We start from the raw sequence: 22,429 nt of genomic DNA on the forward strand, positions 1-22,429 counted from the left end.
CCCGACCTGTTAAGGAAACTGTAAATCCGAACACGAACCCGACCTGCTACCTTCAAATCCGAACACGACCTGCACCCGACACGAACCCGTTATCGACACGATATAATATGGGTTGACACGACACGATAACAACCTGAACCTGATATTACACGATTAAAACCTAATATGACACGATTAAACCTTAATTTTTAACCTAATTTACATAATTAAAATTCATTTTATACTATTTAAACCTAATTTATAAGAAATTAAAAAATTAAAGTAATATGTATTTTTTAAATAATAATAAAAATAATAATATTATTTCTTAATGGGTTACCCGTATCCGACCCGCATCCGACCCGAACCCAACCCGAAATTATCGGGTTCTTAATGGGTCAACCCGATAAGGACACGGATCCAATAAGACTTGACCCAACCCAATAATTTCGTGCGGATTCGTGTCAGATTATCGTGTCGTGTCGAAAATTGCCAGCCCTACTCATTAGCCTTTCTGGTGATGCTGAACAGCAGCTGACACCACCTGAGGATTGGGCATATTCTGTTTTTTCAATATAGTTGCACACATTTTTAGATAGGACAAAACTCAAATCTACATTAGGATGATCGAATCATGTTAGCTAGGGCATAAAAACACTGCATTTCACAGGGATTGGGATCCCCTGCTACACTGCAGATCCAAACCTTGTAGTATTAATTTTACATACTTGTATTATTTTATTTTATTTTTTTAGAACTATCCAAACTTCATGGAACTAATAAGAATTTGATCCTTAATTTAATTGACAAACTATCCTTTTATACTAAACCACTGACATTGTCGGAGGACAATGCCACAAGTGCTGTCCTAGTACTCAGAAGAAGATGAAGTAGTAAAGTTAGCAAATTAAGCTAGTTAATTATCATTCTATATTATTGAAGATTATAATGATTGAAGAAATTTCACTTTTGTCATGTTGGTGAATGTTTACCTAAATTTTTGTCATGCATATAGCAATGTAATTGAGCTGTGATGTTTACTTTATTTTTTATTTTTCAGGAAGTTTTTATCTTTTATTTTCCTCTTATTCAATAAAAATCTTTGTTTTCTTTCCCTCATACACCAAAATCTATTTGATGGAAAAGATCTCTTTTGAACATTAATATTTAATACTGATTCTCTTGAGCACAGTAGTTTATAGTTTATAAATCAAAATTAGATAATTTGCGATGTACCTTTCATATTGAAATGTACTATTATTACTTTAAAAATATTATATTTGCAAACAATCATTTATGTATTTAAGTACTCCTACATTATTAAAATATCAAATTCAAACAGTGCACCTCACATAAAAAAAATCACCTTAGAAATAGCAAATGCAAAGTGTAGTCAAGTTTTAAATTTTATGACACCAATATTTTGTGCATTTTACAAAAGAATAAACTAGGAAATAAGTTACAAACTGAACATAGATCCTGATCAGTACTCCAAAGGTATACTGTGATACCAAAAAACAAACAGTAATAGTAATAAAAAACAGTAAAAAGAAAAATTGGAGAAAGAGAGAGAGAGCAGCCTTCCTTCTTAAAAACTGGCCATGATTATGGTTCATCCTTAGAGAGCTGCAAATTGTAACCTTGCTTCATGTCTGCACCATTTTAAAAAAATTATTTCAGTTTTCAAAAGGATGGAAACAACTATATGTACATGTCAAGCCTGCGGTACTGAGTGTTGAGATCGAGATGAGGTGTCGATTGATGACATTTCAGATACAATGAACATGAAAATAAACTCGAATTCAAGGATGTAAATCAGATGTATACTTGTTCTATTTTCCATGTTTATTCACTTGCCGTTCCAACCAACCAAAACGAACACTAAGAATTGTTTATATGCTAACAAAATTCGCACACTCGTTAAAATATCCATCTAACCATCATGAAACTAGGAAAGAGACATTTGTATAAGACAATAAGCAAATTAGGACACTAGGAGAAAACAAGACGAGAGATGCACGGTAGTACTAACATAAAAAGTGCCCCCTATTTTGTTAATCCCTACTCGGCTTAGGCTTTAGGCAAGTTTTGGAGTTAGTACCCGCATATGCATGAGTTATTTAGACCACACCACATCAGGTTCCAGTTTGAATAAACTAACAAATATTAATCTCAAATTATTTAGGCAAGTGTTTGGAGTTAGGTACCTTTCTTTGAAGCTTTAGTGAGTCTATCTTTTCTCCTGTTTTCGCTCTTCAGATTGTCAGCCAATCTGACCTTTTCATCATCTCCCATATCGCTTTCGCTTGCTGTTTCCCATTCGGAATCATCAGTCTCTTGGTTGCAAACATCACTCACACCACCTTCACAGTGGACACCGCCATGTTTAGCAGCAGCATCTTTAAATAACCAAGCAGCACGTATTTGTTTCTTAACAAATCGCTCAGCATACTCAGGAACCTTATTTTGCCTTGAGGCTGCATCATGATCAGTCGACTGTGAGCACTCATTTATGTACAGAATAGCATCCAACAAGCTCTCTTTTGCAAATCCAAGCATGTCATAGGCCTGCGCTCGTCTCCACAAGCTTTTTGCGTGAAGGTTTACTGGATTCTGAAGACAGAGCGCTCGGGTGGCATCGCTTATAGCAGCCATGGGTTGCTGCAGTAAGAGATTGCACTGGGCTCGATTACTGTACAAGACTATCCTTTCCTTTTTAGACCGGACTGGGCACAAAGCCAGTGCTTCTGAATACTTCAAAGCAGCACCGGAAATGTCTCCCGATGAAAACAATGAATTTCCTTCCAATTTAACCACTAAGGCAGCTGCCTGTTTGATGTGCAGATCCTCTTTTGGCATACTTTTTTCCCATTTCAATTGCTCTCGTGAATTTAGCAACTCCTCAACCTGTTCCTTTGCACGACTACTGATTGAATTGCGTCCTATTCCGTGTGTCTGGATACATTCCTGAAGCACATTAACAATTGAATCTCCAAGCTTCTTGTGCTCCCCTAGTGTAGTTATTTCCACGAGGTCAAGTAGTGCGGGCAGGGCTGTATCAATCACCTGCAAAATAGTTTTGCAAAATAAACACATCTGTGACTTGCTTCTCATTTTTGTCCCTTTCTTTCTGTAGCCGAACGAAATAGATTATGTGGTTTGACATTTTAAATTCATATGTGTGGAAAAGTTGAGATGACAATAGATAAACTTCCATCAAGAAACTGATAATAAATCAACTATACAGTCGAAACATTGCTACGTTTGGACTACCAATGGCAATAACTTGGCACAAACTTCACATCAGCTGAAATCAACACATCTCCATCTATGTTTAAGCTTCTTGTATATTTAGTTCCTAAATTGTTTTAGAAAGAACAAGATGTATAGCCATCCAAATCATTCATAGACCATCGAACTATATTGAAGTAGTATTTAGTTAATAAACAGCTGCAATAGCGTGAAGACATTGCAAAAGAAATAGTTGGTCAAGAAAGACTACACATTTGCAAAATAATCATAGCAAAGGAGCAGTATCGAAAAAAGAACAATTACCTTAAGGCAGGTACTTGGATCCTGAAGCAACGCAACTAGACAGTCAATCGCCATATACTGCCAATCATCCGATGATCGTGCTATATTACACAGGGCATCTATAATACTAGGACAGCTAGCCACCGGGCCCCTACCCAATTTATGATGACAGATTGTTCGCAATAACCCAATTCCAGCAGGAGAGTTTTCGTTAACTAGTCCCCCCCACATTTCAGGAAGCTTTACTAAAAATTCCGGTTTGCATATAGTAGGAAGAAATTCATGTTTAAAGGCAAAGCAATTGATCAGCTGAAGAGACCAGCACTGCAGCTGACTAGCCCATTCTTCAGCCTTCCTTGACTCCATTTCAACGCCACCCATGCCACGTGTAAGAAGATCACAGTGATAACTAAGCCTCCTGTCGACATACTGGTAAAAGTGAGTGTACACGATTTCTAGTGAACTTGCTGCTAGCTGCATAGCAAGCTCCAGGATCTCCCCGTGGCTTGCCAGAGCAGGGAAGGTGCTGGTGTACGTAGCTAAGTGACCTAGAGCTCGTACTGCCACTCTCTGCTCGACCCAAGTTAACCTTCCTCTCAGAAGTTCAACCAACGCTGGGATAACCCCCGCGTGCACAGCCATTTCAGCAAACTCTTCCATGTTCATAGTGTACGACCCAATTATGTGCGCTGCATAGTAAGGTATGTATATATTCTGGTCGTGAGACAGCCAACGGCGATTCTTAAGGCCCTTCCAGATGAGTGCTGTCATGCATTCGAAAATACCAAGCTCGATAAACTCAGAATCATTAGGATGTGCCATTGCCGTGTTCCAAAGGCCACTGATGGGAAGGACTTGACCATCGTCATCCTGTGAAGGAAGTTCCCGGAAGAATTTTAGCACACTGGCTCTGCGCTTGCTTGGGTTTCCTTCCTTCATTACACAGAAGAAGCATCCAGGATATGGACAGTCGGCAGTTAATTTATCCATGCTCGTACGCTTAACTATTTTCCCCAAACCTTGCAACTAACTAAGTCCTCATAAAGCTGCACAAGTATGCATAACTAGACGAGTGAGTCTGGATCATTAGACATGAGATACATATCCAATCACGAAATACAATGAAAATGCCATCAGATGGGAAAGCGGTATCAAGCACAAAGCTTTCAGCAGCAACTACTACATCTGGTAGCTATTTTACAACACACTGCACCGTTTCGAAGGTGCTAATCGATCAACTAATAATGAATCTATCTTATAAGTTAGCAATGCTTTCACATCATACAATATGTAACTTGACTCCACTCCTCATCCACTTTGCTTTTACCAGACTATTGACTTACATTAATCAGTTTCATCACGAAACAGCAATTAATATAGGAGTAGTAAATATCAAATATTTCTCACAAGCTGTAAAATCTAAACACACACACACACATGAATTTTCAGAAATTTAAGCTACGAAAAGTAAACACACACAATTGCCCTAAAAATGATAAATAGTTGGAATAATCTTGTATACAAAAATTCGAATATATACCCTCAAATTCAAAACGGATCTGCTAAAAGACTAACAATCGCAACTAACAAATAAATAAAAGAGTATTCTCAATTAACAACAATACTAAGTAAAAGACTGAAATTTGTGCACCCAAAGGGAAAAAAGAGACACGCCCACTACGAGATGAACTATGAACACTTAAAAACACAGCATAAAAATCAGAACTTGGAAATGCAACAAAATGGGGTAAATTCAAACAGACCTGAGAATTGGCAAGCCATTGATCTGGGGGAATTACTAGCTGATAAATTTGATATTAACTTTTTTTATGGTTGGGAATGTCAGTGTGAGTGAATAGAATCAGTGAGAATTCAATGGATGGTCCTACAAAATTGATTGTCTATCTCTCTTCCCGTTTAAAATCAAAGATGCTGTGATACTTTTTGTTTGGATTAATACTGGAGTACAACTATAATTTATTCGGAGTATTATGAAAAGAAGATTTCTCAATGTAAATAATGAGCAATCGTTTATTTGAAGGAAGTCCAAATAGTATAACCACAATTGGGTAAATCAAATCATCATTACCTCATGTGCTTGAAACCTATATTAAAGGAGATAATTGGTCTACATGAAAACACTAGTAAGTCATAGCGGATCATAAAATGGTCTTGTGTTTGTATGTCTGTGTTTGTATGTCTGGAGTGTTGTTGGATAGGATGGCGTATTGTAAGGATGGAGGCACGACGGAAGTGCGAGAACCGACATGTTTCGTATGCCTCTCAACCAAGTAGAAGCGGCCACGTGACGGTGACCATTGACCTATGGACAATTAATGTTGAAAACAAAATGGATCCAAAGAGACACGATGTTGATTATCTCGTACTACAAGTACAAAGTATGGTCGAAAAACACGTTGAGGATCGGTGATAGCCAGAGGCAAAAGCAAGCTTTGCCAGCCGACTTAGACATCGAATATGATTTCATTGATTGTAATTATTTTTATTTGCTTAGATCATGTTGTTTGTAGAATTATATTTTTGATTGGATAATATATATAAATCTAGATATATTATATACCAGTATAAGTTTGCCATCTATGAGGAAGGTCCCCTAATTATGTACCTATAAATTTGATCAAGATAAGAGCATCCACAACGGCGAGCTGCAGCTCGTCCGTCCGTCCGTGCCAGCGGCACGGAGATGTTGTTCGCCGCTGGCACGGTGCTGCTCGATGCATCGAGCACGTCCGTACCAGCGAGCAGGCGACGTGGCAGGCGGTGATTGGCCAACGGCATAGCCGTTGGCAAATTGATTTTTTTAAAAAAAATAGGTTTTTAATTAAAAAAACGATTAAAAATAAAAAAATTCTCATTTCCCAAAAAATTATATCCGTTTTCTACCCACTTTTAATTTATTTTTAAATTTTTTCCCCCAAAAATACACATTTTCATCTATAAATACACCCACTTTCACACCCAAAAATTCACACCACACTGCACAATTCTCATCTACATTCTCTCATTTCCATTCTCATCTACGTTCTCTCATTTCCATTCTCAATCTTTCTTCCATTCCTACAACATAACAATGTCCGGCCACGGCGATCACCCCATGAGCTCCCACGGTTGGAACCCCGATTGGTTCGGTTCAGAACGGTTTTCTAGTCCGGAAACGGAATATTCGGCCCCTGAATATTCAAACCCAAAGTTCGGGAGTTCCGGGTGGCTACCGGCCTTACCCGATCGACGACCAAGATGCCCTTGAAGGGCAATACGGGTGGACACCCGAGCTTAGAACGGGGTCGAGCGGCCCCTCCCAAACTCCGACTCTTCCTACTCGCGGTGTCCGCACACCGTACACTCCGGCGGAGATGGAGCAATTGTTCAAGGCATTCTTGTCAATCTCCGAAGATCCGGAGGTTGGCACAAACCAATCCGGCGATCATTATTGGTGGCGCATCTGTCGCCGGTATAATGAAAATCGGCCGGCGGGAACAATCGAGCGCAACGCCATATACAGAGCCAACGAAGAAATCCAAAAGTTCCAGGGGTATTACCTCCATGAAGAGCGGTCGGCAGAGAGCGGCCGGAGCGAGGTCGACATCATCAATTCCGTCTTGTCGACCTACCAATCCATGAACTACAAGCCGTTCAAGTACCTCAACATTTGGCAGGAGACGCGGTCGCATCCGAAGTATAGGGGAGGTGTAACATCCTCCTCTAGCGGCTCCTCCAAACGGTCAAGGTCGGTATCCCTATCCGACGCCGGCTCCGAAGACGTGGCTAGCCAACTTGCCGGAGCTAACTTGGGTAGCCCCGACGCCGGCCCGAGCGGTTCCCAACGCCGACCGCAAGGAAGGAAGAAGGCGGCGGCCAACCGTCGTCGCGCCGCGACTTCATCCGGCGATGCTCCCGAACCCGCTCCCGTTCCCGTTCCCTATGCGCCACCTCCACCCACACCAACTCGTTGTGGGGGATTTTGGCCCAACTCAATATGGCCGATAGGTCAACTATGACCCCCCTCGCAACTTCGATCGCATGAGGCCATGATATTGGGCCTCCAAAAACAATTGGGGGTAGTGTCACCGGATGAATAGTCTTCCACGGGGTATTTTTAGCCTTTAATTATGTAATTTTTAATTTTTAGGAGTTTAATTATGTAATTTTTACTTTTTAGGAGTTTAATTATGTAATTTTTAATTTTTAGGATTTTAATTATGTAATTTTTATTTTTTAGGATTTTAATTACGTAATTTTTAATTTTTAATGTATTTGTAATATTATTCCGAGTATTTTTAATGTATTTTAATTTTGTGAAAATGTTTTTATTTAAATTGAATAATGAAATGGTGGGACCCTTGTGCTCGTCCTTACGGAAGAGCACGGATGTGGGTGTTGTGCTCTTGTCTAAGAGCATGTAGAAAAAGTGGGGTCGGGTCCACAACCGTGCTCGTTGGCAAGAGCACGATTGTGGATTCTCTAATACTCCTACTTTGGATGAAATAGTCGTTAAGATTATCCAATAAATTGAGTAAAAAAAATTAGGACAATATACGACAAATAAGTGTTTGTCCGTTCGGTAATGGTGTTTTCCTCTGTATTAGAAAACGGAATATTGACTAGGATACGTTTTCAATTTGGACACCCCGTCACTTTCCACACTTCCTATTTTAATTAGGATATCACATTGCATTATCAACATGTGACATTCCATACACTTTTTTCAGATATATACATTTTTGTCTTAACATTGTTTCCCCGCATATTTTCTTTACATTTCTTACCTATTTATTTATACTAGTAGTATAATTTTGTTGCACCAATTTGTATTGAATTTATTACATTCATTTCAAGTAAATCGAACATTATATAACTAAGTCGATAATTGGTGTGCTAATATTATAGTATTCCTTCTTGTCAATGACAACAAGGAGAATCACACATACAATAAGTTTCAAAAATCACTAATCAAATTATTTTACATTTTAATGATTTGTAATAAGACAAAAAGAGTGATTTGAACTATCGTTATAAGGAGTAATATTTATAAAAATAACAAATGAGTAATATATTCTCAATTTGAGTAAGAAAAAAATTGAGTAAATTGTGGAATTTAAGATAATTAAGATATTGGTGAAAAGCATATTCGTAAACAGTGCATGTGACAACAATTGAAGTAAAACCGATCTAAACAGAGCTTTTAGAGAGAGTACAATTTGACTATATGATCTATATCAATAGTTCAATATCTTAAATAACTATGTATGAGAAATAAGATATTTATTACCTTAAAACACATGGATGCCTTCAATAGTTCAATATCTTAAACAACTATTTATGTTTATTTATTCCCTTATCTGAACAAGAGAGATCATAGGAACTACCCATGTAAAATACACTATATATCTAATTCTAGTCAATATAATTAATATAATGACTAAAATCTAAAATTTAATTTATTCAAAATAATTGATCATTTAGTTGAAAAGCAAACTCTATTTTAACTCGCTATTTACTTTCGATGTGATACTTTCTTCGCTAATAAAAATTAAATTGATCATTTAGCACTACTCACGGGTCTCATCATATAATTTATAAATTTTTATTTATGTACTCCATCTAATTAAATTGATTAGAATTAGAAACGAAAATTCATCTCTCAAAAAATCATTTCTAGCTCCCGTGACTTGTACTTTCGCAGTAGACAGGTGGCATGAACTTTAAATAATGTGTACACAAATAATTGGGTGGAAAAATTTATACCAATAAAGAGGTAACACTACAAGTTTTGACTCATTATAGTAGTAGTACTGTTTTTATATTTTGATCGAGTTCTATGTATATTTCGATGTCTCTCACTACATCTTCAATTTAGTCATTAGTGTTATACTCCCTCCGTCCCGCACTACTCGCACGTTTCATTTTCGATATGGAGATTAAGGAATGAGTGTATAGCAAAGTCAAATATTACGGCTGTAGGTGAAATTTTTTACTAAAAATGAAAATAGTGCAAATAACTTGGGACGTCCAGAAAGGAAATAAGTGCAAGTAGTCCGGGAGGGAGGGAGTATAACATAAGATATGAAATTGAATATCTAAAATTGTAGTATAGTATATAAAAGTATATAGGTAATGTAAATGAATCTAAGTGACAAAATTGAGGTACCAAAAAAATCGAATTCTATCTACATGTAGTTAAATATGTTATCTTTATAATTAATTTGTAGTTCTAGGATTCCAATCTATCTTTTCAATTATTATGATTAAGCATGCCGGAATGACTTTACTTCCCATAGGAGTAATAATTAGACGTTAATTTCAAACTTTATTCGTTAATAGAAGCTTGAAAACAAATGTAGTCGTAAAAAAGTACCTCAGTAGTTAAACATATCATCATTACTAACAAATAAAACATACATATACAAAACGGGTAAATTATCGAAAAAATTATAAGTTTTGTTAGTGGTCCATAAATTTAAAAATTAGTTCAGTATTGTGAATTCTGGATATGTTAGAAATGACCCTAGCACAAAAAAATCCAGTCATCCACGTGCTATAAATTGTTGATATTTTTCGGTTAGACGATATCATTTTCTTTATAAATAGACGTCTATCTCACTAACAAAGACGCATATAGTCATAGAATATGATTTTTCAGTAGACATATTAAAAACAAATTTCAAAAAGGTAATGCGAACAAATTTACTAATTTGTTTCTATTAATTTTGAAAATTGGGGGACAACACCCAAATTTTAAACAAACTTCATAAAATTTTCAACAATTTCCCGTTATATGTGTTCAATTATAGTATCTTCTAAACAAACACACTTTCTCCAGCTGGAGATTCGAGTCACCACAACGACCAATATAAACAGAGAACCAATTCTAATAAATTGAGATTCGAGTCACCAAAATTACCGACATAAACAAATAACCATTAGTAATAATTTGAGATTCATTCGAGTAACCACGAAGACCACATAAATAGATAAGCATTACTAATAAATTCTTAATAAAAAATATAAAAAAGAAAATAGAGAAAAATCAGTAAATGGTACTCCCTCCGTTCCATAGTAGTGGAGTCATTTTGCCATTTTGGTACGTTCCATAGTAGTGGAGTCATTTCCCTTTTTAGTAAAAGTTAACACATTTCTTCTCACTTACTTTACTCTCTCTTACTTTATTCTCTCTTCATCTCTCTACTTTCTTAATCTCCGTGCCGAAAAGAAATGCCCCTACTACAATGGAACGGAGGGAGTAGGTGACAGACACAACATAAATCGCAGTTATTAGCTTGAAGCCTTTTTGATGTATGGTCGACGGGCAGCTCGGGCAGGTCCCGACCGTTCGGGCAGCTGTTGAAATTACTGGTCACAGGTCATAAGCTCGCACACACGCCCAAAAAGAAAATAATGATAGTTATCATACCACTCTCACTCCCTAGAGAGAGAAAGGGAAAGGAAAGATAGAGATAGAGATAGAGATAGAGATAGAGATAGAGGGACTGCTCCAGAAGGTTTTTTTTTCTCATAGAATGTTTAGAGAGCCAATTAGTTGCAAAGGAAGAGATACACTAGAGAAGTATTCCAAATTAGTCCAGCATCGATTTCTCATTTATTGTTCTTGTTGTGTTTTGTGATTATTGATCTCTAAGCAATGTTGGGCTAAATTAGGGATATTGTCATCTGGGATCTTGTTTTTCTGTGGATCTGAGGCATTATTATCTCGTGAGCTGGTGAAGCTGTCACATTTATCATATAAAAATGTGTTCTTTGTTTGAGGGAATGGTGGAAAGAGTGAGGAGGGTGTTCTTGGTGATGATGCTGGTTCATCATTTGAAGTGCATTTATGCTAATATGGAAGGTTTGTGTATTTCAAACCTCAATTTTCTGATGTTGATTTGTGATTTGTTCTTTTTCAAATTGAATTTGTGATTTTTTGTTTTGATCCTTGGATGGTGTGTTTAGATTTTGACTTTTGTGTTTGTCTGCTTCATAAAGTTTGAATCTTTATGTGGTTGGTGCTTGTGGCGCTCTTAAATGTGGAGTGTTTTGTTTTGTATAGTTCGCTACATTTAGTTTTAAGCAGGCTTTTTAGAATAGTTTTTAGGAATTATTGTTCTTCTACTATTTTCATCATGGTTCTTTCTGTGTGCAATTGTCCCTTTCTGTTATCTTGATATGAGCAGTGATTGATAATGTTTTGAAGCTGACATTTAGATTCCACTGATATGCATTTTGATGACTGCTATTTTAATCAAATTAGTAGTTAAGTTTGCAGTAAGGAATTTGGACTTTTCTTGAAATTTAGTGTGGCATTCACATTCTAGCATTACTTATGAGTAATTCGATTGTTCGTGGGAAATATGCACACATTTCTGCTGAGCTTTATGTTCCAACTTAAGTTGAATTCTGAGTACTCCTTGTGGTAACGTGATATGATCCGATGTCTTTGAGAACTGATGGGGATTAGTTAAAAAAATGTTACTATACAGGTGATGCTTTGCATAGTCTTAGAACAAACTTGGAGGATCCTAACAATGTGCTACAAAGCTGGGACCCCACGCTCGTCAACCCTTGCACATGGTTCCATGTTACCTGCAACAACGATAACAGTGTAATAAGAGTGTAAGATTACGCTTAATTGTTTATCTCCCCATTTCCAGTCATTTCCAGTTCCTTAGATAGGATCACATTTAGTTTTCTAATTGAACTTCTAATATAGTAACACTCTTTAATCAATTTATGATGTCAGTGATCTCGGGAATGCTGCTTTATCCGGTCAATTGGTTACGCAGCTTGGCTTGTTGAAGAATCTGCAGTATCTGTATGCCTTTGCTCATTATTTGCAGAATACATAACTGAATTGGATTATTTACTGTGATTGGTTATGCATGAAACTCGCGAAATGTATCACGGACTAATCTAGTGAAATGCATTATTGTTTCTTCCTTATATAGATAGTGGAACACAGGCGAATTTGAACCTGGATTTAGCATTTAGGGGTCCTCTTAGACGTAGAAAGTAGTGAAATAAGTATAGCTTCACAAGGCATCCTAGTTGAGGTTGATCAGATTGTCAAGAAATTTGAACCATAAAAGCCTGTTTGGGTTTCAGTGATTAAAAGTCAACAAGTGGAAGATGAATAATCCTGTTTTGGTTAGAATGCTCGAAAACAAGGTCCTTGGATGTTTTGTAGATCTCATACTAGGTAATGTTTTCCTATATTAAATATCTTCAATTTTATAATTTATCTTTTTCAGCATCACTGCCAAAACTTACTTATCAATCATACATATGCAACATGTATCAACACATGCTCATGTCTTGCAAAACTGCTGTATGAATATGAGACATATGCAGGCTAATAGTAAAACAGTTGCCATGTTTTCTTCAAATTGGCTTTCTTTTTTGTCATTACATTTTGCCTTTTTGTTTAAATGGCGTGATATAACACTGTTTTTTTTTTCTTTTTGTGGTGCTAGGGAGTTGTACAGTAACAACATAACTGGGCCGATACCAAGCGATCTTGGAAATCTTACTAATTTGGTGAGCTTGGATCTGTACTTGAACAGTTTCACTGGTCCCATTCCAGCCACGTTGGGCAAGCTGTCAAAATTACGATTCCTGTGCGTTAAGTTATCCTGGACTAGAAGAATTGTGATTTGATGTCATGTATTCTTTGAAACAAATAAGTTTCTGTGCTAGGATGATGGCTTCAGCGATAAAAAAAATCTTATTGTCAACTGGTTTTGTGTTCTTGTAAGGGTAGGCGGTTGAACAATAACAGCTTGACAGGTCCCATCCCCATGCAACTGACCAATATCACGTCGCTTCAAGTTCTGTGAGTATCCAAGTTTGAGTTTTTTTAACGTGCAGACTATTTTTAGGAATGTCGTAACAAAAATTGTTTCATTTTTCATTCTTATGCAGTGATCTATCAAACAATCGTCTCTCGGGGGCAGTTCCAGATAACGGTTCCTTTTCTTTGTTTACACCCATAAGGTACTTTGATATATGTAATGGCACAAACTTCTGTCGAAACCTCATCCGTATTCATTTAAATCTAATGTAGTTACCCTTCACAGTTTTGCAAATAACGTTGATCTCTGCGGCCCAGTTACCGGACGACCATGCCCTGGATCTCCCCCATTCTCTCCACCCCCTCCGTTTGTTCCACCATCCCCAATTTCTTATCCAGGTTGTTCCCAGTTTGATTTTCGATTATCTTGACTGGAAAATGTGTTTAGCACATTCACTTGCTCTAGTCTGAGGTGTATATGAAATTGATGAATTTGAGCTGTTTGTTATTTCTAATTCTATTGTAACTGCAGGAGGGAATACTGCAATGGGAGCAATTGCTGGAGGAGTTGCTGCAGGTGCGGCTCTGCTATTTGCTGCCCCTGCTATTGCATTCGCATGGTGGCGTCGAAGAAAGCCAAAGGAGTACTTCTTTGATGTTCCAGGTTCTTATTTCAGCGATATTGTTAGCTTCATGTTAGAGTTTGTTTAGCTCCTGAACGAGTTGCTTTCATGACTTTGCAGCTGAGGAGGATCCCGAAGTCCACCTTGGACAGCTTAAACGATTCTCTCTACGAGAATTGCAAGTTGCAACCGATAGTTTCAGCAACAAAAACATTTTGGGAAGAGGTGGCTTTGGGAAGGTATATAAAGGACGACTGGCAGACGGCACACTTGTTGCCGTCAAACGGCTTAAAGAGGAGCGAACGCCTGGTGGAGAACTCCAATTCCAAACAGAGGTCGAGATGATTAGTATGGCTGTGCACCGTAATCTTCTTAGACTGCGTGGTTTTTGCATGACCCCTACTGAGCGTTTGCTTGTTTATCCTTACATGGCTAATGGAAGCGTCGCATCCTGCTTAAGAGGTGATGCTTTTCAAGAATGTAGGGTTTAGGCCTCTTTTTTCTAATGCATTTACACATCGACCAATGAATACATGACTGAACGAAGTGCTTATAATTGCAGAACGGCCACCAAACGAGCCACCACTCGTTTGGTCCGCAAGGAAGTGCATTGCTCTGGGTTCTGCGAGAGGATTGTCTTACTTGCACGATCACTGCGACCCCAAGATTATTCATCGCGATGTCAAGGCTGCGAATATATTACTAGATGAGGAGTTTGAGGCAGTTGTCGGAGATTTTGGTTTGGCGAAACTCATGGATTACAAAGATACGCATGTGACAACTGCGGTTCGTGGAACTATAGGCCACATAGCTCCTGAGTACCTCTCCACCGGAAAATCCTCAGAGAAAACCGATGTTTTTGGGTATGGCATTATGCTTCTTGAGCTGATAACGGGGCAGAGGGCGTTTGATCTCGCTCGCCTTGCAAATGACGATGATGTCATGTTGCTCGATTGGGTATATTTATCTATACATCATCCCTCCCTCTCTCTCGTTCTCTCCGTGGCGTTAAATGTGATGGTTTTGGCATTGTGGTTTGTTCGCAGGTGAAAGGGCTTCTTAAAGAGAAGAAAGTCGAAATGCTGGTTGATCCCGATTTGCAGAAGAACTACGTGGAAGCGGAGGTGGAGCAGCTAATACAGGTGGCTCTACTGTGCACGCAGAGTTCACCGATGGAGCGGCCGAAGATGTCGGATGTGGTGAGAATGCTGGAAGGCGACGGGCTGGCGGAGAAGTGGGACGAGTGGCAGAAGGTGGAAGTGCTCCGGCAGGAGCTGGACCTCGCGCCTCCTCATTCGACCTCCGATTGGATCCTCGATTCGACCGAGAATTTGCATGCTGTTGAGTTATCAGGTCCAAGATGACCATCATCCAAACAAACTGCTATCAGGCTTGTTTTTTTGTACTATAATTTTATTAGGAATATTGAAAAAGAAAAGAAAAGAAAAGAAAAGGAGTCAACAGATTAGGAGTTGTGGTGAGAGCATATTGTGAACTGTATTCTTTGTATTTGTGCATAGCACTATGTAGTGCCCAACTATCTCATCTTGGTGTTTTCACAATTTTTTTTGACATTGCATTTTACATTGTGCTAAAACTCTTTCCACTACAGTTAACTTTCTAATTTTGAAATATATCTGTTTCATGATGATTGTAATTTGCAAAATTAATATGAATGATTGTATACCATAAAACATAATCTTTTACTAATTGACAGACCCAATTTGAAGTATAGATCATTGTGAAATTTTAGTACTCCTTCTGTCCCATAATAGATGGCACACGGGGATTGGCACGAGATTTTAGGTGAAGTTGTTTTGTGTGTTAGGTGTAGAGAGAAGATAGTATATATATTTATATTAATGTGAGAGGGAGCTTTTTTTTAAAAAGGAAATGTGACAGCTTTTGTGGGATAAACTAAAAAGAAAAGTGTGACATCTATTATGGGACGGATGAGGTACTACTAATTTATTTGAATAAATAAAGTTTTGAGTTTTATAATGTCAAAAACTAGGCCCATTTATATAATATGTTTTTCAATATCAAAAACTAGGCCCATTTATATAATATGTTTTTCAATATTTGGTTTAACTTTAAGTCCGTAACATTTTTTAATAGTTTAATAGTCGAGATATATTTGGTAGTCATTATATTTATATCGTGACATTTATATCTAAAAAAAAGTCTATTGTTTATGACATTTTTATACATAAACACGAAGATGCTCATATATCACATAGTAATTCACAATTAATACAAAAAGCAGCACTGATTTTCCATATTCTTTGAACAAAAGCTACTACATAATAGAGCAAGCATTAGGATTCTCATCACTAAACATGAGAGTATACTGCTCCTCGACCGGGTTCAAGCCGGCCACCTCCGGGTCAGTGGTCGCCCTGACGAAATTCGGGGGTGCCTTCTTGTCATAGACCCCGGCAACGTACGGATGCGCCACCATCGTGTAGGGCACGTACGGCCACGGCTCCGCCTTCTTTCTGGTCGACTTAGCCGCCGCTAGAACCTTCTTAGCATCCACGTAACCATACACTGTGGCTTTCTGCTGCTTCAGGTCCACATCCACTGATTTCGCACCTGCATGTTACACATATATCAGTGACAGAGTCAGACATATTACAACTTCTCACAAAATCAAACCCAATTTAGGAAATTGTCTAATATCACAATTTTTTTAATAATCTAATTAAATAATGACAGTTTTATAAATTATACTTTTTTTAACATAAAATTACAAAAATGCCCCTAAAACTTGAAAGTTAGTGGGAGCCTATGGTTGGCTGCCACGTGGTGTGTCGGGATCGTATAGTAAATATACACGTGACATGTAGTGACGAGAGAAGGGAGGTTCGATTGTAATTACCTTTAACGCCGGAGAGTGCTTTCTTGACTTTGAGAACACAGCCATCGCAATCCATTCTGATCTTCACAGCTACTGTGGCTAACTGCTTCTTTTTCTTCTTCTTCTTGCTGTTTAGCAGATCAGACAAGTATTCCATGGTTCCTGAAACTCCCATCTTCAATTAGTATGTGTTTATGTGTGTGTGGAAGAGAGGTATTTGTATATATGAAGGAGTGTTGTTTAATTGAGTATGAGTGTAAGTTGATAGGTGAGAATTGTGATGGTCACACTAGACAAAAGTGTAGAGAGATGGCTTTATTATTTGTGTAAGGATAGGTAGGGAAACTGATGTCTATATATATATATGTGTGTGTGTGTGTGTGTGTGTGTGTGTGTGTAGTGAGGGTTGCATGGATTGTGTGAAGGGAAAAATTTGAGAGGGAGGGAATAGTGGAAAATAATGGAGTGGGGTTGAGTGGTGGAAACTTCTCAAATTATGGGATTTTTATTCAATTAGTTGCTAAGAGAGACATAACATGACTTTGAAAGACTTTAACAATTGTCAAAATTTTTATAATAATTCTTTATTTTTCGATGTGGCATGTAACTTTCAAGTTAAAAAGACGACAACCAGTAAAATACTATCATGAAGCAGTTCATAATATAAATAATTGTGAAAATAATGAAATCAACGTATAGATAAAAATAAATGATCTGTTCGAAATCACTACAGAAGAAAAATAGTGGAAGAAATCAAGAAATTGTTTATATGGATTATTTCTTTTTTAGAGCGGTAACTATATGCCTTACTATTATTTAACTATTGTGATTTTTCTTTAACTATATGACTTGTTAGTGTTTCAATAACGTCATACTTTGGATTATTTGACACGGAAAGGATAAATAAAAGTAGTTTAAGAAAGGGTAATTATCTTTATCATTCTTAATTGAGACAACAACGTCCTAATTTTGCTCCTTAATCATCTCGCGCCTTAAATAATTAAGATTTCAATCTTTACGTCACATATATAAAAACAAACCCATGAATCGAATTGAATCGTTCACTCAATTTAATACTACCTCCGTCCCTGAAAATTCGTCTCAGTTTTCCATTTTCGTCCGTCCCCCAAAATTTGTCTCATTTCACTTTTACCATTTTTGATAGTGGGTCCCATATTCCACCAACTCATTCCTACTCACATTTTATTATAAAACCAATATATAAAAGTAGGTCCCACAATCTACTAACTTTTTCAACTCACTTTTCATTATATTTCTTAAAACTCGTGCCCGGTCAAACTGGGACGAATTTTGGGGGACGGAGGTAGTATAATATATGTGTATCAATGTACTATTAAGCCAAAAAATTCACTTATAGTATATAATTTCTAGATACAGTTTATAAAGGAAAAATATGCTCCATATATTATCAAAATGGTATACCCTGGTCTTTATAACAATATATTATGCATCTTAGTCAACAATTTTGTAGTCAACAATATATTTAATAACAATAGGAATAAAATTGCTCCATATATATATTTGTAGTCAACAATATATTATGCATCTTAGTCTTAGCTATGCACAAATATGCAATAGTAACCTACATAGTAGGAGTACTAGTCAATAAATACATTAAACAACGTTTGATAAAGGGTAGACCGATGTTCAATTCCTTTAAAACATTTTTTACTTTAATTATATGTATTCTTTTGTCGGGTTTTTACTTAATTTAACTCACCCCAAAATCTATTTTCGATCATGCCCAACGTGCAGGCGAAAACTGTCTTTTCATGAAAATAGAACAATTATTTTTAACTTTTTTGACCTGAAATTTATTATCATTGAAGATGATGGAATAAATTAGATCAAATTGAAGATATACTTAATTTGATCAAGAGATTTTTTAGGAAGATGGAATCCCTGCGTTATTCAATCAATCGGTATCCGAAAAGTTAGGATTAGTTTTTAATTTTTAATCAAACAATAAAATAATTTGCTTCCTATTTAAGACGAGAGGAGAAAAAAAAATAAACGGTCACTATTGTTGGTATTAACTACGATGCGACATTTTGGCGTCACGTTGTCGCAGGATCGTTCGGACACGTGGCAGTGTAAGAAATCTAGGGTTTCGAAGGTGACCATCTGCAAATAAAAAAAAAGTTTGAAATGGAGGAGTTGGTAGTGACTTGTGCACCAGAAATTGGCTGATGTTTACGAGTAACTTTGTCCATTTCTAACTTTGATTAAAATGGTTGATTTGAGCGGTGGGACGATAATTTTCTTTTATTTATTATCATTACTATTAATATTAATTTTTGTGTGGAAAATAGTGAGAGGGGGGTTGGATATTGGCATCAATTGACAAGGTAATGTTTTCAATTATTTGAAGCACTTTATTAAAATTATTCAGTTTATTTAACTTTTTTGGGTGGTATATTGTTACGATCCCCCTATATCTTAGGATTCCCCAAATATTTAGTTATCTTTTTATTCCCCATATCTTTTGATTCATAGTGTATTTTCATATCTTGTTTTCTTGTTCCCTAAGCTAGTATTCTAGTATTATAAATAGGGCTAGGTTGTTATCTTTTTATTCATTGAATGAAGAAATAATTTGCCCACATTACTTGTGCAATACTCCTTATCAAACCTTGAAGACTGCCGACGGAGGAAGTTCTCCGCGCCAGCCACGAATTGAGCCGCCGACCCCAACGTTCGGGGCGCCGGATTGGTGTGTTGCGAGTGTAATCGCAGGATTTCTTCGTTAAGAGAATTGTGCTCTTAACATATATACAATAATACAAATCCACACTTCAAGGCAAGACTTTCTAGTTTTTTCGTTCTTTCACTATGCGAACCGAACTTTTTTCTTTTGCATTTTATCACTAAAACTAAAAACTAATTAGTCTTCAGAGAAACTGATTTTGCCGGCATATTTATTTGTTTTAGGGGCAAATTTCTCTCTAAATCCATTGATACTGCAAAATTGAAGTACATATATATATATGCCTATTTTTTAACACACAAAATTTATCCTGAGGTATTCACCAAATCAGCTTGGAAAATGATTTCCTACAACTAACTGAAGTCTGAAACTCATAATATACTGTACTACAATTATTCATCCCCAAGTTTATCAAAAATCAACAATTTTAATCTCTTCTAATTTAACTTATCTTCACACATCTATATTTACTCTCTCATACGTTATTCTTATTCACTTAACTCATTAAACAACACATTTTAAATTTTCATGCTTAAATTACACATACTTTTACGCAAGACATATGGAGTTTATTTAAGAATACCTATTCTATATTGGACCCTTAGTCATCACTAGTCACAAAAATGATTATTTTATTGCATATATAAAAAAGATATCCTTTAATATCGAATCATTAAGGATAATTAATAAATAATTTTACATTTATCCATATTAGATGAAAGGCGAAACATTTTACTACTATAACTAATTAACTCGTGTTTCATCGTCAAGAGATTTTGGAATCGAGATTCATTGGTAGCCGACCACCTCCTTGGACAAGATTCAAAGTGATGAGAATCTTAATCTATTTCTAGAGATTTGACTAATTTTGCCAATGAAATTGCTGCATCGTGACGTTATCTAACTAAAAGGAGATTCTGGAATTAGGCAAGAAAAACAGTTAGGAAGTCAAAATTAAACTAAAATGCAGTTTTTAAGATTTCATGGTTGAAGAGGATTCATTTGTTTCCCTATATACTTCCCAACCGACCACGACAAATGCATATATGAACAAGTCAACATTCAATTTAAATAGTAATATAAAAGGAAAAATAATCAATTACTCATCATAAAATACAAGCATGATGTAGCCTGTAAAGGGACATATCATAATAAAGAATAATAAAATTGTGTAGGGGTCACTGATTAATTGAGTTGGCCTATAAGGTCTGATAAATATACACACTAGCGTGTGTCTGATTTTCAAAGGTGAATCTCTTATGGGTTATGGCCCATAAATAATAAATAATTGATCATCTTTGAATCATTCAACTATTATATATAGTAAATAAATTCCTCCAACTACCTAGATTTCTAAGGTTTTCTTTTAGCGAAGGGACATTCTTGGCGTCTCGAATCATCCCACATTAATATCCCAACATCACATTTATTACATACTACTAATATGTAATAAAATACGAAATAAAACTAAGAAATAATACTAATATTGAAATTGAAGCTGGGGATCGGAGAAAGTAGAGGCCAGAGGGCATTGTATTGTCCCTTTCCATATTTCCATAATTCCACAAATAGTGTTAGTTCAACAGTTATTGAAAATTTGAAACCAGTACTCATTCAAATCAGGACATGTGTTATCAATCAAAATAATCCCATCGCTTTCATTATCTTCATCACATACTCCACAAAATATTTCCAAGAATTAGCACCTCATAATTTCATAATCATGATTTTATTAGTTAAGTGTGGGATTAATTAGTCAAATTATTATTTAACTCACACTATATTATAAATAAACTTCATTCAGTAACATTTTCCATCAATACATTCCTTCATATTTTCTAAAATAGATGTTGATCCCAAATGCATCACGAAATTACACTGGAGCACCTCGACCTAAATTAACGAAATATAGCTAATATAAATTAGTCAATCTACAACCACGATTCACACTTAGCTAATTTTATGAAGCCAAGCAAAAAATAGACTTCCAAGATTATTGATACTATGATTAATACCACACACAATTGAAAGGATTTAATTCTACGAATTATTTTCCTGTCATATCATTACAGTTTTTCTGTCTTTTTCTTTATAATAAATAATCTAATACATGTTCAATTGAACATCACACAGATGTCATTACAAAAATGACTTTTTAGAAGATATGCTTAGACTTTTCAATAATCAGGGGAGAAAATGAAACATAGTTACTTGCATCCGTCCAAAAAAAATTTACCACAATTTTCTTTTTAATCTGCCTACCATTTTTTGAGACCCTCCATTTTTTTTAATTATTGTCCATATAACATCATCAATTTTTGGTGACTCATAACATGACAAATATTTGTATGGACAAGAGGGAGGAATATGTGGTACTATTCCAATAATAGTAGGCTTCATGTTGAAAATGTAAGTTGATGATAAATACTTCTATAAAGGTGCGCATCTTCTAGGCCCAATAACATGAAATATAGCCCATAAAACCAACGAGTTTCAATTTGGGCATTTTATACAAAATTATACAGAGTCCAAAAACATACACGTGTTCAACCATTTTCTACCAAGTTACTTGCTCCCTTTTAACATTTCTTGTGGATTTAATTTGGTTATGTAAATTTTGATATTTTTAAATATATAATTTCCTTCGTTATATCTATTGATCACCCTACGTTTGCAATAGAAAGTATATGATAGTAAGTACATTTTATGATAATTATAACAGTTTTCAAATGAGGCAAATTCTTATGCAACCTATTTGCTATATAGTACTCCCCCGTCCCATTTTAGGAGTCTCATTTGAGTTCGACACGTGTTTTAAGAAATGTAAATGAAAGTTGGTGAAAAAAGATAGTGGAATGTGGGTACTATTTTATATTAGTTTTATACAAAAATGTTAGTGG

The 22,429-nt window shown here is 36.1% G+C and overlaps 3 protein-coding genes across 3 annotated transcripts; 1 reads left to right on the plus strand and 2 right to left on the minus strand.

Annotated features, from left to right (window-relative positions):
* Positions 1-1,367: 1,367 nt before the first annotated feature.
* On the minus strand, positions 1,368-5,474 carry LOC121802476. Its single transcript, XM_042202154.1, has 4 exons — positions 5,277-5,474; positions 3,535-4,559; positions 2,187-3,045; positions 1,368-1,631 (listed from the first exon to the last, which is right to left on the minus strand). The coding sequence occupies exons 2-4, from the start codon at positions 4,501-4,503 to the stop codon at positions 1,585-1,587; spliced, it is 1,875 nt and encodes a 624-aa protein (XP_042058088.1). The 5' UTR covers positions 4,504-4,559; positions 5,277-5,474; the 3' UTR covers positions 1,368-1,584.
* A 5,441-nt stretch (positions 5,475-10,915) lies between these two features.
* LOC121804965 (somatic embryogenesis receptor kinase 2-like) lies at positions 10,916-15,538 on the plus strand. Its single transcript, XM_042204699.1, has 11 exons — positions 10,916-11,380; positions 12,012-12,144; positions 12,272-12,343; positions 13,002-13,145; positions 13,289-13,360; positions 13,450-13,521; positions 13,605-13,717; positions 13,851-13,982; positions 14,062-14,403; positions 14,504-14,898; positions 14,988-15,538. Exons 1-11 carry the CDS (start codon positions 11,281-11,283, stop codon positions 15,303-15,305), a joined length of 1,893 nt encoding a protein of 630 aa, XP_042060633.1. The 5' UTR covers positions 10,916-11,280; the 3' UTR covers positions 15,306-15,538.
* A 577-nt stretch (positions 15,539-16,115) lies between these two features.
* LOC121803002 (heavy metal-associated isoprenylated plant protein 24-like) lies at positions 16,116-17,256 on the minus strand. Its single transcript, XM_042202701.1, has 2 exons — positions 16,823-17,256; positions 16,116-16,536 (listed from the first exon to the last, which is right to left on the minus strand). Exons 1-2 carry the CDS (start codon positions 16,974-16,976, stop codon positions 16,241-16,243), a joined length of 450 nt encoding a protein of 149 aa, XP_042058635.1. The 5' UTR covers positions 16,977-17,256; the 3' UTR covers positions 16,116-16,240.
* Between the last annotated feature and the right edge of the window lie 5,173 nt (positions 17,257-22,429).

Source organism: Salvia splendens, chromosome 5 (assembly GCF_004379255.2).
Source record: "Salvia splendens isolate huo1 chromosome 5, SspV2, whole genome shotgun sequence".
Lineage (NCBI taxonomy): Eukaryota > Viridiplantae > Streptophyta > Magnoliopsida > Lamiales > Lamiaceae > Salvia > Salvia splendens.

Bases quoted from the DNA above. Each gene is read 5' to 3' on its own strand.
- LOC121803002 (XM_042202701.1), bottom strand. From the start codon at position 16,976: ATGGGAGTTTCAGGAACCATGGAATACTTGTCTGATCTGCTAAACAGC. The intron at 16,537-16,822 runs GTAATTACAATC...TGTAACATGCAG, and splicing joins AGCACTCTCCGGCGTTAAAG to GTGCGAAATCAGTGGATGTG.
- LOC121804965 (XM_042204699.1), top strand. From the start codon at position 11,281: ATGTGTTCTTTGTTTGAGGGAATGGTGGAAAGAGTGAGGAGGGTGTTC. The intron at 13,146-13,288 runs GTGCGTTAAGTT...TTGTAAGGGTAG, and splicing joins CTGTCAAAATTACGATTCCT to GCGGTTGAACAATAACAGCT. The intron at 14,404-14,503 runs GTGATGCTTTTC...TTATAATTGCAG, and splicing joins CGTCGCATCCTGCTTAAGAG to AACGGCCACCAAACGAGCCA.
- LOC121802476 (XM_042202154.1), bottom strand. From the start codon at position 4,503: ATGGATAAATTAACTGCCGACTGTCCATATCCTGGATGCTTCTTCTGT. The intron at 3,046-3,534 runs GTAATTGTTCTT...ACTATTTTGCAG, and splicing joins ATCCAAGTACCTGCCTTAAG to GTGATTGATACAGCCCTGCC. The intron at 1,632-2,186 runs GTACCTAACTCC...AAAATGGTGCAG, and splicing joins CACTAAAGCTTCAAAGAAAG to ACATGAAGCAAGGTTACAAT.